The 14,624-nt window shown below is 39.5% G+C and overlaps 4 protein-coding genes across 4 annotated transcripts; 2 read left to right on the forward strand and 2 right to left on the reverse strand.

Moving 5' to 3' along the window:
• On the reverse strand, nt 100–1,666 carry LOC18777348 (protein ASPARTIC PROTEASE IN GUARD CELL 2). Its single transcript, XM_020564799.1, has 3 exons — nt 994–1,666; nt 442–914; nt 100–306 (listed from the first exon to the last, which is right to left on the reverse strand). Exons 1-3 carry the CDS (start codon nt 1,664–1,666, stop codon nt 100–102), a joined length of 1,353 nt encoding a protein of 450 aa, XP_020420388.1.
• LOC18776943 lies at nt 4,031–6,307 on the forward strand. Its single transcript, XM_007209545.2, has 4 exons — nt 4,031–4,409; nt 4,538–4,659; nt 5,613–5,798; nt 5,928–6,307. Exons 1-4 carry the CDS (start codon nt 4,188–4,190, stop codon nt 6,019–6,021), a joined length of 624 nt encoding a protein of 207 aa, XP_007209607.1. The 5' UTR covers nt 4,031–4,187; the 3' UTR covers nt 6,022–6,307.
• LOC18776456 (zinc finger BED domain-containing protein DAYSLEEPER) lies at nt 6,966–10,766 on the forward strand. Its single transcript, XM_007210246.2, has 5 exons — nt 6,966–7,540; nt 7,631–7,761; nt 8,015–8,236; nt 8,505–9,358; nt 9,505–10,766. The coding sequence occupies exons 2-5, from the start codon at nt 7,722–7,724 to the stop codon at nt 10,420–10,422; spliced, it is 2,034 nt and encodes a 677-aa protein (XP_007210308.1). The 5' UTR covers nt 6,966–7,540; nt 7,631–7,721; the 3' UTR covers nt 10,423–10,766.
• Nucleotides 10,845–14,516, reverse strand: LOC18777129 (translation initiation factor eIF-2B subunit delta). The gene is made up of 7 exons (XM_007210229.2): nt 13,799–14,516; nt 13,464–13,601; nt 12,767–13,125; nt 11,923–12,667; nt 11,719–11,815; nt 11,576–11,630; nt 10,845–11,261 (listed from the first exon to the last, which is right to left on the reverse strand). The coding sequence occupies exons 1-7, from the start codon at nt 14,280–14,282 to the stop codon at nt 11,199–11,201; spliced, it is 1,941 nt and encodes a 646-aa protein (XP_007210291.1). The 5' UTR covers nt 14,283–14,516; the 3' UTR covers nt 10,845–11,198.

Consider the following 14,624-nt stretch of genomic DNA (forward strand, 5'->3'; position numbering starts at 1 on the left):
CCAATTTGAGTGTAGAATAGATTATGCAATATTGATTATTATTTTTGTTAATTGCATATTGTACAACAATCGATCGAGCGAGCTAGCTAATGAAATAGATTAACAACTTGCACGAAGAAATCCGACAAGATGATTAGGAAGATCGAAGCCAACAAGCGAGCCTTGTAGCTGCCAACTCCCAATGATTGTGGTGGGTCCTCCTGCGCCAAATGCAAGGCAATATTTGTTATTGCCCACCGACATCAGAAGCTGACCTGTCTCGAACTCCAGGGGCCGACCAGACGGCCACTTGAACAAAAATCTAACCTGAAAAAAGTAAAGTTGAAAACAAAAATCAATTTGCAGATATTAGTTAGGTCATTTGTTTGACTAAAGCAGTACGTACGTGGTTCTTTCTTTCGATCAATTCTTCCAATTCAATGTAAACTTAAAAATGAAAACCTTAGGGACGAAGCCTTCCCACTCTCCGACACCTGCCACATTGAAGCAAGTATCTAACTGCTCTTCGGGTTGCGATAAAGGCAAGCCCTGAGCGTTACGCAGGAAATAGTCTTTGAATATGTCATAGGCTTTCTTGGGGAACCTGGTTATGGTGCTCCCTGTGTCAATAATCACACCGCCAACCCCTTCCCGGTCACATTGCCAGTTCTCTGGAGGAATTGGAATTGCTTCCTGGTTAATTTCTACCCCGCTGAAATCCAAATAATAGTGGCCCGTTCTAATAATCAACATCGATCTACTTGAATACTGAAAAGCCGACGGGTAATAATTCAGGTACAGACTTCCACTCTTAGTGGTATTGTAAGTAGGGAGACAGAAGCTGAATGTGTTAACCTGGAGTTGAGAGGGAAACGAATATCCGCCCGGTACAAACCCTAGGATCCCCGTAGCGTCCGCATTGAACATTGTCACACCTTGTAAACAACATTATATTAGTATCAGTTAAAAATGGACAATATTATTAATTTTCATTTATAAACCGATGGCATGCACCTTGATTGCTTCGTCCACATCCGAAAGAGAAAGAGTTATGGAGAGTCACACCCTCAGAGGTGGCGACAACATCTCTCGCCATGACGCCTTGGGAGACAGACCCGTCGACGTATTGAACCCTGTAATGGCACTTGGGATCGTCGCGGCGAATGCAACCCAGTATAAAAAGCTGGGTTACATCGCAGAATCCCTCGGCGCAATCCGTCTCAGTATACGTGGACGACGTGCTCGTATCAAAAATGTGGTGTGGCGTGGAGTAGCAATACTTGCAGTTGGGCTGGCACTGCCACCATGTCAAAGGCGTGCCTATGTCCACAAGCAGCTGCACGTTCTGCGACGGACTTCCCACTTTCAAAACGGTGACGTACTCCCCGCCTTCCTCGAGCACGGCAGTATAGTTAAGATCATTCCCAGAGTGCTTGTGAAACTGAGCAGAAGATGATGCATGACGACGATGAAAGCGCGCATTGTCGCGGGCCAGACGAGTCCGGACAAGGGAGCGTTGGTCCTTGAAGTTTGAAGCTATGAATTTTTCTCTGTGGTAGAGAGGAAATCTAATGGTGCGTGAAGAGGATGAGCCTGATTTATTAGACCTGGCTTCCGAGCATATCAGAAAAGTCACAAGTATTAACACAAGAGCAATACCAAAATATTTAACAAGAGCTTTGGCCATTGTTGAAATGGGGATATGGATGGAGATTATTTCGCAGAATTTAACTATTTAAGCATGCAAACTGAAGAGGGATAAGACCAACGCGTCATGCACTTTCTTTCTTTGTGAAATGACTTTATGTAAGTTTTAATTACTTACTTAATTAAATTCCCAAATATTTGTGACTAATCACATACAATGAATTCATTTATATAGTTATAATAAAACATAAACACCTGACCGTGCTACCATAGTATTCTATAATCTCTCTATCTTATCCACTACTAGCACTTAAAAAATAAAAAAAATTCTATGACAGAATTTATTGCTGCACAAATTCATTTAAAGAACAGAGTCATTGGTTTCTTTTTTAAAAAAAATGTGTAGATGGGATAAGAAAGTAAAGGATAAAAATAGAAACACTTTGAAGGGCAATCTATGAAGTTTACAAAATCAAAATGGGAATCTAAAATCATATATAATAGGCAGTGGTTAATATTTCACAATTCTCTAACTTTTGTTATATATATATATATATCCAATTCAATTCAATTCAACTATAGTATTTGGTTCGTGCATTTACTCTTATGCATGTATCTAATCTAATCTAATTTTAAGCTAATTGGGTTTAACACACAAATCAACCCAGCAGTATTGTTGGCCCAGACCGCGGAAGTGTCTCTTCGTGTGGGCCCATGTCTATCATCTTAATAGGCTGACCGATTGGCGGGTCGAAAGCAAATTAAAGCCCAAGTTAAGCAAGCTCGGGGCCTTGTAGCCCAACAAAATTGGTCTCAAGCACATATGAGTCGCCGACTCATTCTTCAACATGCATGCGATCAGAGTCCTGGGCTCCTTCCACTTCAAATAACACCTACAAAACCTAAACTCAGTTGGCAGTTTGCTCATGGGGATTTCTTTTCCTTTGTTTTTATAAAAATTTCTGTCTGGTGGTGAGACGCAATGTGGGTCATGAATTTCATGCATATTTTAGGAAGCAACTGTCACTCAAAATGAGTGCACTTGGAACCACAACAAAGACGACAAACAAACAAGAAGATAGATCAAAGACACAAAGACAGAAACGCCACAACCAAACTGACGCCACGACTCCTTTTTTCTCGTCGTTGAGTGACTTAATAATCAAAGTGACCAAGCCCCCCATCCCCATGCCATGGTTTCATATCCTTTATTTTAATATGAGTGGAGTCTGAACCTCACAAAATGGTGGCATGTATGAATAAATAAAATTAATTATATATCAGCCAGACCAAAAATATTATTCTAATTTGTAATTTTGTGTATCTAAGCTAACCATCCACCAGGTGCGTTAGAACAAAAACATTTGTTTTTGTTTTTAATCCGTACGTATTAGATAGGTTTATTTGAGGTTCTTTCTTGTCATATATTTATATTTCAGTTTTTCCGAAAGAATTTGTCAATTCTGTTTTATCCATTGACATGACAAGTTTCTGTTTTTAATCATTAATTCAATTTTCAAAGTATTGCTAGAAAAGTGGATCATAGTTTTGACGTTGTTAGGGCAGGAGATATAGGTGAAACTATAGAATACTACGGTAATATGATTAAGTTGTATATCTTGTACACGTGTTATAATATAAATGGATAATATGACTTGTTTTTCCCTTTTTAAGAAATAGTATAAATAAATATTCACTTATATTATAACATATGTATAAAATATATCATGTAATCGTACTACTGTAATATTCTAAAAACACTCAAGATATATATGAGAAAGTGATTATTGCATGATAATTGGGGCAATTTGAACAAATGCCGGCAACAGTTTTTAATTCTTGAAAAATAGATGCCAGTTTTCTAGGTCTTAGATCCCATAAGCATTAACGGGCACGATCAAATTTGAAGTTTGTAAACAATTTAAGATTAGTACCCAAAATCTCATGAAATCATGAAAAAAATATTCAGCCAAATGCTCTTAAGTCAAAGGGCGAATATGTAATGTGACATCAAAAATTATACCTGCGCAAATAACTATTTTAATCTTGTGAGAGAAAAACTATTTAAACTCGGCATCTTTTTCTAGAGATATTCTAAATTTGTTATTCATGAAGTATAACTTCACTTACATTGGACCACAATTGGTAAACTAATTCATATAGAGCGTGTAACTTTTATTTTATTCAACAACATAAAATGTCATATATAGACATAACCAAGAAGATATCTGATTTTTCATGCACATCTAATCTAACTTGTACAAAGACCTAATATAATAATATTTATTTATTTGTTTAATTAATTAATTATTGTGGTTTGTGGTCAGCTATGTGGTGAAGCAAGTAGTATGTGGTTGATTGATGTATAATATATATCAAACTCATTTAAAAGGAGCCAAGACAGAGACGAGTCATAAATAATTTAATCTGTGAGTTTTCTTTTGAGTTCTCCTCACAAAACAAACCCACCCAAATTACAAAGAGAGAGAGAGAGAGAGAGAGTGGAGGGGGAGAGAGAGAGCAGAGAGAGAGAGCAGAGAGCAGAGAGCAGAGAGCAGGTTATGGATGTGAGGAGAATAGTGGTGGTGGTTGAAGACGTGGAAGCAGCAAGAACAGCTCTGAAATGGGCACTTGACAACCTTGTTCGCTATGGGGACTTGATAACTCTGCTCCATGTTTTTTCAACCTCAAGATCCAGAAACAAGAACAAAACCAGGCTTCTCCGCTTGAAGGGCTTCCAGTTGGCCCTCTCTTTCAAAGACATCTGCAACACCTTCCCCAACGTAAGCAACCCTCTACCTAGGCCTAGCTACCAATTACATGTTGTTGTTTATGTGACCTTTTAATTAATTTGCTGCTTATTATATGTAAATGTTCAAATTACCAGTGTATATGATATGATGATTTACAGACAAAGGTTGAAATGATTGTGACAGAAGGTGATCAAGATGGGAAGAAGATTGCAGCTGTGGTGACAGAGATCGGGGCTTCAACTCTTGTGCTTGGCCTCCATGATCACAGCTTTCTCTACAGGTAAGCTTGATTAGTACCAATGTTTAATCTCTATATGTATGATTATGATGACGATGATGTTCTTGATGGACTAAATTCAAAGCCTTTAATTTTGAAATTCAGTGATGAGATAAGGTGAGTTTCATAGGAAGGTCCTGGCAGAACAGACGAGGTCAACTGTCAGATGGGTTTAGGTGGATTTCACATTATTCACTTTATGGTACGCCTTATTTAATGTGTACCGTGTGAAATTGCCATTGCCAAATAGCTAGCAGCATGGCCCTTTAGTGGGAGATAAATTTTCTTGTATCGGGATGTCAGTATTTCAAGTCAATCACATATTACTATGCGTTTTAGCTCTCTTATATGAAAATATATGATTGACTTCAGATGTTGTCACAATAGCATCTCGTCACAAATAAATTTATTCTCCTTTAGTGGGATGAGAATGGGACGGGACCATGGTCCTTGGTTCATTTGAGTTATGTACAAACAAGCTATGCATGTGACATGTTGGTGAAACAAAATCGCTAGCCAGAAATTTTTGGGCTCCACTCTACTTAGACTTAGCAAATAGTTTGAGACAACATATATATATATATATATATATATATAAATACAAAGTTTATCTGGGTGACCCCGCAGTAGGGTGTGTTGAATGATATAAGATTATCCCTTTTGGCTTTTTGATATAACATGTGGCTCATCAAGAATCATTGGATTAGGTAGTCGAATCCCATATTAACCAAACATGATGCTGTTTACATGACGCCAGTTTTAGAAATGTTAGTAAATGCCATTGCTATCTAGCTAGCCACCTCTGTTCTGTTGGTAATCATAGAAGAAGTGGTCCTGAGTTTCCCTATCAAAGTTTTTGGATGTTTCTTTTATTTCTTCTGCACGCACCGATAATTCTTTCCTATCAACTTGAAGTAAAACTTGTTTATATATTTCTCATTTGGTAATTGGTATAGGTTGGCAATGGCCCACGGCAGCAGCAGCATTGCAAACAAGTTGAATTGTAGAATTCTGGGCATCAAGCAACCACCACCCTCCTCCACACCATTACGTACGAGGACCAGTGGAACAACAACACCAGTCCTCGACAGTTGTTCAACCAACAATATGGACTTTTCACAGATTGACATTGCTGGATTACAGTAGGATTCATTCTTTCTTTCTTTCTTTTACCATCTCTCAGAAACATAGTAAATTAAATTTACCCGCTTCCACCTCTTCTTCTAATCTTTTTTTTTTTTGGGTTTCTATTTTGTACATGAATGCTGCAGTGTCCCTGCTGTTCCTCCGCCAAAAGTCCCATACAGAATCTGCCCAAACCCTTATGCAATCATTTGGAAATCAAGGAAGTCAAGGAGAAAGTGAAGTGGTTGTTGAAAGCTGTTTATAATTTTGATTTCGAAGGCATAGCGTAGCAGGTTCAGCAGATTGAGCCATTTGGGGGCATTGCAGCCTCAGTTAATTTCCTTTTTCTTTTTTTTTTTCTTTCTTTTTCCACTCTCACATAACCCACACACACAAAAATTACAAAACCAATACTGGAAGGAACTGACAGATCATGTAGTAATTTTTCTGATTTTTACAAAATCTGGTTATTTTATTTTATTTTTTTGTACACAGTAACCCGAGTTAAGAACAAGAGCTTCTGTCATTTGCAACGTATGAGCAACCTGCATGAGCAACATCACTCATGATATCCATGTGAAACCAAACACTTTCTTTAAATTAAAAGCACAACACTAAATTTAAGTATCTGGTTAATCTACTTTAATTTCAGTAACATGATATAGCAATGCAACATTTGGCACCATTTTTTTTATTTTGGAAAAGAGGGAGAGGAGAAACACAAGCTCTCTTGCCATTGTTCTACTTTTCAAACATGATAAAAGGTTCTTCCTTGGAACTCCTGAACAGTTAAGTCGCCCGTCTTCAATTAATTATTATTTCTCTTTTAATCCAACAACTATTCAAGTTAATGGTTTTCTTTTTGTCCCTCTTGTTTGATTGAATGCTTGTTTAAATTTAATGGTTATTAAATATGAGTGGAGTTGGTTAATGGAATTATGCTGAGGGAGAATGTGCAAAATTACCTTTTATGTAAATTCGAACACTAAACTTTAAGTATAGAAATAAATAAATATAGTCTAAATTACGAGGAAGGGGACTCAAACTCAGATGCAGAGTGGGGAACATATTCGCTTTAAGCAACGTATGCTTGAATAAATTTCTTAACCAGAAGCCTTTTTTTTATTTTTAATGATAGCTAGAAGCTTTTTGCAATAATAACAAAAAGAGAAAAAAAATGAACGTTAAATTTGAAAATGCAAAATGGGCTTGGTGGAGCCAGAAACCGAAGCTGTAGGCATATATAGCTGGGCCTGGGGCACACCAACTCGTGCCCACTGACCAGAGGCTCACTTAAACTTAGCCGCCACCAGCCCAGCAAGCAAGCAGCCGAGCCCCATCAATCTCTCTCTCTCTACTTTCGCTTCGCTTGCTCGTGTGCGTGTCTCTCTCTCCTGCGCCAGCGAGCGTTTACTTTGTAGTTTTTAGCCGTCGAAGATTGAGATTAGATCTACGACTCAGAGCTCAGAGGCGTCGCTCGCGGCTCTGCAAAAGCTCAGAGATTAAAAATCTTTTTTATTTTTCCTCAAGGGAAAAAAAAAGAAAAAAAGAAAAAGAAAACCAGCTGATCTCCTCTTTCTTCGCTCTCTCGCCTTTCCTCGCTCGGCTGCGATCCGGCTCAGTCTTTGCGCCGATCCGCTTCCAACTTCCATCATCTCCCTCCATTTGTTTTTCCCTCTCTTTCTCTCTTCTCACTCTTTCTTCCTACTAAAAATCTCTTCGGTTCAAGCTGCTGTCTTTTTCCTACCACAGAGCCAAGGCAAGTCACTGAGTCACTGAGTGAGGGTCTGTGGGAACATCTTTAACCCCTAACCAAAGCCCTAAATTTGATCGGTTTTTTGAATTTCAGGTTTTGTTTCTCCCCAAATGCGAGCTTCACATAGCACCCACTGGGAGATTGTTGGGCAGGAACAGTACTGAGAAGCAAAGCAGCATATAACATGGACTGGGGTGCAAATAACGCTTTTAAAACCTTCAAAGGTACTTATCCCACCAAATTGCCAATTTGCAATTTTTGTACTTCAAATGCTCCCTGAGCTGACTTTCTCAACTTGTAATTAGATTCATATTTTGTTATTAGATTGCTAAGTCATGAGAGTGTTGAATTGATTTGGATGATGAATTACTATAGTCTATCTATATATGTGAAAGTTTACTTCTTTTTAACCCTTTTGCATTCAAACCTTAATGTCTATGATCTTTGATGGTTTTCTTTTGTTTCTTGGTGGATTAGATGTGGAACCCAAATCTATGATGGACATGGGGCTCATTCCAACCATTGATTCTGTAGATATTGGTTTGAGCTCCTCAGAACAGGGAAATGCTACTCCTTCAGCGAAACCAAGAAAGAAGACTATGACATCAGTTTATCTCAAGTTTTTCGAGACAGCTGCTGATGGAAAAAGTCGCAGGTGCAAGTTTTGTGGACAAAGCTATTCTATTGCAACTGCCACTGGTAACTTCTCTGGGCCCACAAAATAGTTGCTTTTGTTCTTTGTGCCTTCAAAATTTTAGGGTCGTGATAGTCCAGAGCGTCTAGATCGTATGTTATCAAGCTACAATTCTATGTTTATCTGATTTGTAAGAAGCTCAAGTTCTTCATGTAGGGATTATCATTGGTTCATTCATTCTCAATGTGCGATTCCGATATTGGAGTGGATTTGTCAATAGCTTATGGTAGGGTTAAGCTTATCATATTACTAATCTTTCTTTTGTTGTTGAAGGTAATCTGGGAAGGCACCTAAGTAATCGCCATCCCGGTTATGATAAGTCAGGTGATGTTGTCACCAGTTCAGCACCACCACCCATCACTGTAGTCAGGAAACATCAACCTCAATCAAAAGCACCCCAAGTGGATTACAACCATTTAAATTGGTTGCTTGTTAAGTGGCTCGTCTTAGCTTCTCTACCTCCAGCAACATTGGAAGAAAAGTGGCTAGCAAACTCTTATAAGTTTTTAAATCCATCAATACAACTATGGTCAAGCGAGGAGTACAGAAAAACATTTCATGAAGTTTTCAGGAGTATGAAGGAAGTGGTAAGAGCATCTTTGGAACATGTTTCTTCAAAGGTCTCTATAACGCTTGAATTTTGGACTTCATATGAGGAAATTTATTATATGAGTGTCACGTGCCATTGGATTGACGAGAATTGGTCTTTCCAAAAGATGATGCTTGATATCTGTCACATACCTTACCCTTGTGGTGGTGCCGAGATCTATCACTCCCTAGTGAAGGTTCTTAGGCTGTACAACATAGAGAATAGAGTCCTATCATGCACCCATGATAATAGTCAAAGTTCCATGCATGGTTACGTGGATGGTCAGAAGGTGGGGCCCTTCTGTTATATCCCCTGCTCTGCTCATGTTTTGAACTTGATCATAGATGATGGATTGAGAACCACAAAGCCGTTGATCTCGAAGATTCGAGAGTTTGCAATAGGGTTAAATGCATCCTCAGAGATGTCTGAGGATTTTACTCAATTCACAGCAGCTTACCAGGAAAGTACATGGAAAATGCCACTTGATACATCAACACGGTGGAGCGGCAATTATCAAATGCTAGACATTGTGTGCAAGGTACGCTAATTACATGATATTGGACGACATCTTTAAATGAACCATGGGCTGTGTAGTTATCCTTAACTCTCTCTCTCTCTCTCTCCACTTTAGTCGATGATTAAGTGGCTGAGGTGACATTGTTTTTATCTTTATTTTTAATGCAGGCTTCTAAGTCTATGGATGCTGTTATCAGGAAGTATGAGACGCTAGGCAGTAGGATGCTGCTGAGCTCTGCAGAGAAGAATGCAGTCAGTAATGTGCATCGATATCTACAACCATTCTACAAAACCACAAACAACATGTGCACGAACAAGTTGCCCACTGTTGGGCTGGTTCTTTTCTTCATGGATCACATTTCTGAGACAATTGCTGCTTGCAGAGATTCTCACCTTCACCCAGACTTGTTAAAAAATGCTGCTAAAGAAATGGCTGAAAAGGTTAGAGGTTACAATAACCAAGTTTGCAACATAATCATATACATGACCGCAGTTCTTGATCCTCGAATCAAAGGAGAGCTAATTCCTGAGAGCCTCAACGCAGAAAATTTTCTCGACGAAGCGAGAACTCATTTCATTAGAAATTATTCGACGAGTCATTTCCCATCCATGACTAGTGGATACAGTGCTCAAGAACTAGAAGAGGGATGCAATGTCTCTTTTGCAGAGGAAATAGCAAGAAAGAAAAGAAGGGCAAACATGAGTAGCGCAACTGATGAGCTCACTCAATATCTGTCGGAGCCTCCGGCTCCAATAGCAACAGATGTTCTGGAATGGTGGAAGGTCAATAGTATGCGCTACCCACGGCTTTCTCTGATGGCTCGGGATTTCTTGGCAGTGCAGGCAGTTTCAGTGGCACCTGAAGAACTGTTCTGTGGCAAAGGTGATGAAATTTACAAGCAGCGGTTTTGTATGCCGCATGATAGCACCCAAGCTCTGCTTTGCATAAGGTCATGGCTACAAGGTGGGATGAAACTGAAGTATAAGACAACTGAAATAGATTTTGAGCGGTTGATGGAATTGGCAACGACTGCAGCTACAGCTGATAATACCACTCCTGGCTCTGAGAAGAAACAAAAATACTGAAGGGAACACTGATGATCTAGGTCATACATATTTTGACATGCCAACTACTAATCCCACTTAAAAAGAGGGGAAATGACATTTTAAGCATTTCGAAATGCTATGTTGTACGTATTAATTAGGCCACAATTTCATATTCGGATCGGGTGTACAGTTGAAAATTGTGATAATGCTAACCAGAGAAGGAGACAATCAAATATCATCTTATGATTGGGAAGAGTAGATTGCAGGTTCTGCAGAGTGGAAGATTTAGCGATCACCCACATGAATTTGTTTTCTTTGACTTATTCGAACATTTTTTACCCTCATTTCTTCCTCTCCATACCTTCCCGATTTTCTGTAATTCATATTTCAGTTTAGCAATTTAAGATCTTGCATCTGCTCAGCAGGAGCAAACAGAGATAATTCGTTGAAAACATGACACCTTAACTATAACACTATAATTCAATTATCTCGACAAAATTCAGGTAAAAAATGCAACAAGATATTCCAAAACATACATGATACATGAAAGTTGAAACCACCTCCACAACTGTCAGGAGAGGCTATACAATGCACTCTTCACTGAGTCGTATACCAACAAAATTTTAAACCCAGCTACCTCTGCGTCTTTCAACCCCAAAATTAATGTTTCATTTCGCACGAGCTCCTTATCAAATGATTACAAAAAATCAAGTTTTATTCTCCTGTGCATGACAACCACCAGCCTGTAAAATGAATCCTACCACAGAACATGTAACTATTTTTGTTCCTCCAAAGTCGCTCTGCTTTAAAGTTTCCTATGCCCATAAGTGCTCTCTCCCATATTCGCGCACAATGACAGGCACGCTTGTGGGTGGAATCTGCAGTAAAATTAAAAACAAAACTGTGAAAACTAGTAATCAAGAAAATTCTTACACATCAAGAACACTAGGCACAACTTTACTGCCCAAGAATCAAGATGCAACTGAAATATGGGATTCTACATACATACATCTGGGCACATAATACATTAACTAAAGCAATGGATAATTGTCTTTTATGTGCGTATTTGACACATAATAGGCTAAAACCATTACTTCTAAAAAGAGATAACCGGCTGTATCATATGCCAACATAGTTAGAGCTAGGTAAAAATAAAAACGAAATATAAAAGCAAAAGCCAAAAATGACTTACCATGCCATAATCTGTGACAATCATAGATATATAATCTGATGGAGTAGCATCATACCTGTTACACATGAAGAAGTGTATTAAGAATCATTCTAGACAGTGTTAACAAGTTTTCATTCTTTATATTGAACCATATGAAAGCTTACATTAAATTCAGAAGTTGCAGATTTTCCTTATTAGCCCAATTATCCAGATAATTTACATCAGTTCTTCCAGAAACCTTCGCAATAGCATCTGGGTCACCTGAAAGAAGTACAAAGATGCTACATAGTCATTTTCAGGAGGAAAATATGTACAAAAACAAGCAACAGGAATACGCAAGCTCAGAGCACATACAAGAACCAACATACCTAGTTCGTTAGAGCAAATTGAATCAAGCTGTACCCTTTCATGAAACTTGTAAGCTTCACAGCAAATTAAGACTGGAACACAAAATGCATGAGCAACCATAGCAACACAAGCAGTTCCTACTCTCGAATATACAGTTCCATTAGATAATACCGAGGCAGCTCCCAAAAACACTCGTGTTACTTCATGCATGATATAAGACACAGCATTTATATGAGTATATGTACAACTCAGACCCTTTGCCACCAGCCTGCGAAGTAATGCTTGGCCTTCAAGCTTCGGACGTGAGTCTACTACCACAACACGGAACTGTTTCCCCAGTTCATGGGCATATAGCAGAATCATCTCAACAACACATGATGATCCATATGTGAGAAGGACATCCCCATCCCTGACCTTCGTAGCAGCATGCCTAACTATCACCTTATCCGCAAGTATTATCTTCTCATTTATAAAACGGTCAATTTCTGAACAAAGTGTAGATTTCGCTTCAGATTCAGATAGAGTCAAGGGCAATTTGGCAATACGACTCTTCAGAAACCTAATTGCATTTCCCATGCTAATCGAAAGTGGCCTGCATTCAATGAAAAATGAGACATAACTACTAATCTTTGCTGTTAAATCTCTGACAAGGGTTTTCTCTGGAGGTGTGGTGTAGTCTCTAATGGCTTCCTGAAATGCTTGAAGCATTGCGATACAACGAGCATTACCCCCGGATATTTCTCCAGCCAAATACTGCAGTCCAACCTGACAAATGTCCATAACATTATCAGCCATGCGGATGATGATTTACAAGACAGACCAAAAATGATGAACTAACAATAACTAGTTTCCTAAAATAAATACCTTATAAATGGCAGGATGCATAGGATCAAGTTGGAAAAACTTTGACTCAAGATCAGGAAGCTGAGTTCCATGTTCATATTGAGGCAAATGCCGGAACAGTTCAACTCTGTTTTTAGCTTCAGTCTGATTGACCACTGCACGCCTTTTTGCCTTATCCACTCGGTTCTTATCATCAAACTGCATACGTGGAGGAGGAACATCTTTCTTCCTTTCTTTCTCTGGTGGTCGATCGCCCCCCTTCTTGTCAGAAGCAGCCACCGAAGACGCAACTGGAGGAGGATCCCTCTTTTGCAGAGACTGCTTTGCAGGCTTACCAGGAGCCCCACCCCGAGTTACAGCAGCAGGTTTTTTCCCCTCAGCTGTAATTTATAATGGATGAGAAACATAAAAACAGTTAATACATGGATCGTATTAAGGGGAATTCTAAACACACAGAGAAAAATCCAAAATTAAAAAGGTAAAGAAACAGAAAGTACTTCATAGTTAATACATGGTTAGACTTGTTCTAACTTAATCTTAGTTAAAACTTATGAGATGATGTTTACACGCCTCAACGCAATTAACAAGTACTTCAATAGTTCCTTTGCAACACATATGAAGGACTACAAGCCACAAAATACATTCATAAAAATGGATTGTAACAATTTGATTTTTGAGCAGCTAAATCACATTAACAAGGCAATAGAAGCTACCTCACCTTTAGCAGCAGCTTTTGCAGCGCGTTGAGCCTCCTGCAAGGCACGCCTTTCAGCTTTTGTTGTTGTCTTGGACTTCAAGGGTTCTGAATTTGATGGAACTTCCTTTTGCTCCTTTGAAACCTCCTCTCCGCTCTTTTCTGCAAGAAATAGCCAACCTAATTAGCACATACTCTTACCTAAGCCAATTTGCATTGCGAATTTGCAATCTTTAATTAACTTATACAAACGCAACAACAAATCATATACCAATGCAGTTACTTCAATTCAATTTCTGAACGCAATTCACACATGCATGAAGCAAGTAGAAATTCAGTGACCATAAGCAATTAATTACCAGGAACTTCAAGAGGAGCTTTCACTGTGGCCGAGTCGAATCCTCCGCCGGGAAAACTCGAAGCCAACTTTCCGGAGTCGCTCCGCCGATACCATCGGACCGAGGACTCGTCCGAGAACTCGAGTGTCGCATCTCCAACCCGACTAGAAGGCGAGGCTGTCACCGGCGAGGTACCTAACAACGACTCCGAGGGGTTGTAGCTGCCCACCGGCACGCGCTCCCCGGCTTCCTTGCGCCTTGACGCCGATTCTGGCACCGGCAAGGCGGCCGTACGGATCGCGATGGTGTCGGAAAGGTGACGCGACGGAGGGATCATGACAGGATAGAGGGAGTTGCTCGCCGGAGATGAGGAGAGAGGAGGTGAGCTCGCGATTGGCGGGCCGGACAGGGTCCGACTGGGTGCGGTTTCGGCGTTGGGGGTGAAGAAGCCGACTTGGCGGACCTTGGGGTCGATCACGGTTCGCGAGGCGCGACGCGCATCCATGGAGAGCGAGAATCAGTCGCTAGGGTATTGATTTTCCGGTGGAAAGAAAGAGAAGGAACTGTTGTTAACTTGTTAGTGGTGAAGGAGTAGATGCCGTGGAGGGTTTTACTAACGGAAATTAGGGTGTCGTATTGATCAAGTTTAAAACTTTTGGGTTTTGACAAGTTTCCGATAAAAAGAGACTTTCCGAGCTCCGCTGTTTTTCTTTGCCGTGTGTAAGTTTTTTTAACCTTTTCCAACCAAGAGAAAAGTTTTATTTACCCTTTCAAATAGACAAGCCATGAATTGTAAGTTCGCAACTCTCTTTAAAGTATTTTAAATTTTAAAGAAATTATAAAATAA

Source organism: Prunus persica, chromosome G5, assembly GCF_000346465.2.
Source record: "Prunus persica cultivar Lovell chromosome G5, Prunus_persica_NCBIv2, whole genome shotgun sequence".
Lineage (NCBI taxonomy): Eukaryota > Viridiplantae > Streptophyta > Magnoliopsida > Rosales > Rosaceae > Prunus > Prunus persica.

What these genes read in the sequence shown, in the direction of transcription:
- LOC18777348 (XM_020564799.1), bottom strand. Translation starts at nt 1,666, where the DNA reads ATGGCCAAAGCTCTTGTTAAATATTTTGGTATTGCTCTTGTGTTAATA. An exon ending in ATGTGGACGAAGCAATCAAG is followed by an intron (nt 915 to 993) that starts GTGCATGCCATC and finishes GTTGTTTACAAG; the next exon opens with GTGTGACAATGTTCAATGCG. An exon ending in GGGAAGGCTTCGTCCCTAAG is followed by an intron (nt 307 to 441) that starts GTTTTCATTTTT and finishes TACTTTTTTCAG; the next exon opens with GTTAGATTTTTGTTCAAGTG.
- LOC18776456 (XM_007210246.2), top strand. Translation starts at nt 7,722, where the DNA reads ATGGACTGGGGTGCAAATAACGCTTTTAAAACCTTCAAAG. An exon ending in CGCTTTTAAAACCTTCAAAG is followed by an intron (nt 7,762 to 8,014) that starts GTACTTATCCCA and finishes TTGGTGGATTAG; the next exon opens with ATGTGGAACCCAAATCTATG. An exon ending in TTCTATTGCAACTGCCACTG is followed by an intron (nt 8,237 to 8,504) that starts GTAACTTCTCTG and finishes TTGTTGTTGAAG; the next exon opens with GTAATCTGGGAAGGCACCTA.
- LOC18777129 (XM_007210229.2), bottom strand. Translation starts at nt 14,282, where the DNA reads ATGGATGCGCGTCGCGCCTCGCGAACCGTGATCGACCCCAAGGTCCGC. An exon ending in AGCTCCTCTTGAAGTTCCTG is followed by an intron (nt 13,602 to 13,798) that starts GTAATTAATTGC and finishes TATTTCTTGCAG; the next exon opens with AAAAGAGCGGAGAGGAGGTT. An exon ending in TGCATCCTGCCATTTATAAG is followed by an intron (nt 12,668 to 12,766) that starts GTATTTATTTTA and finishes GACATTTGTCAG; the next exon opens with GTTGGACTGCAGTATTTGGC.
- LOC18776943 (XM_007209545.2), top strand. Translation starts at nt 4,188, where the DNA reads ATGGATGTGAGGAGAATAGTGGTGGTGGTTGAAGACGTGGAAGCAGCA. An exon ending in GATCACAGCTTTCTCTACAG is followed by an intron (nt 4,660 to 5,612) that starts GTAAGCTTGATT and finishes TAATTGGTATAG; the next exon opens with GTTGGCAATGGCCCACGGCA. An exon ending in ATTGACATTGCTGGATTACA is followed by an intron (nt 5,799 to 5,927) that starts GTAGGATTCATT and finishes TGAATGCTGCAG; the next exon opens with TGTCCCTGCTGTTCCTCCGC.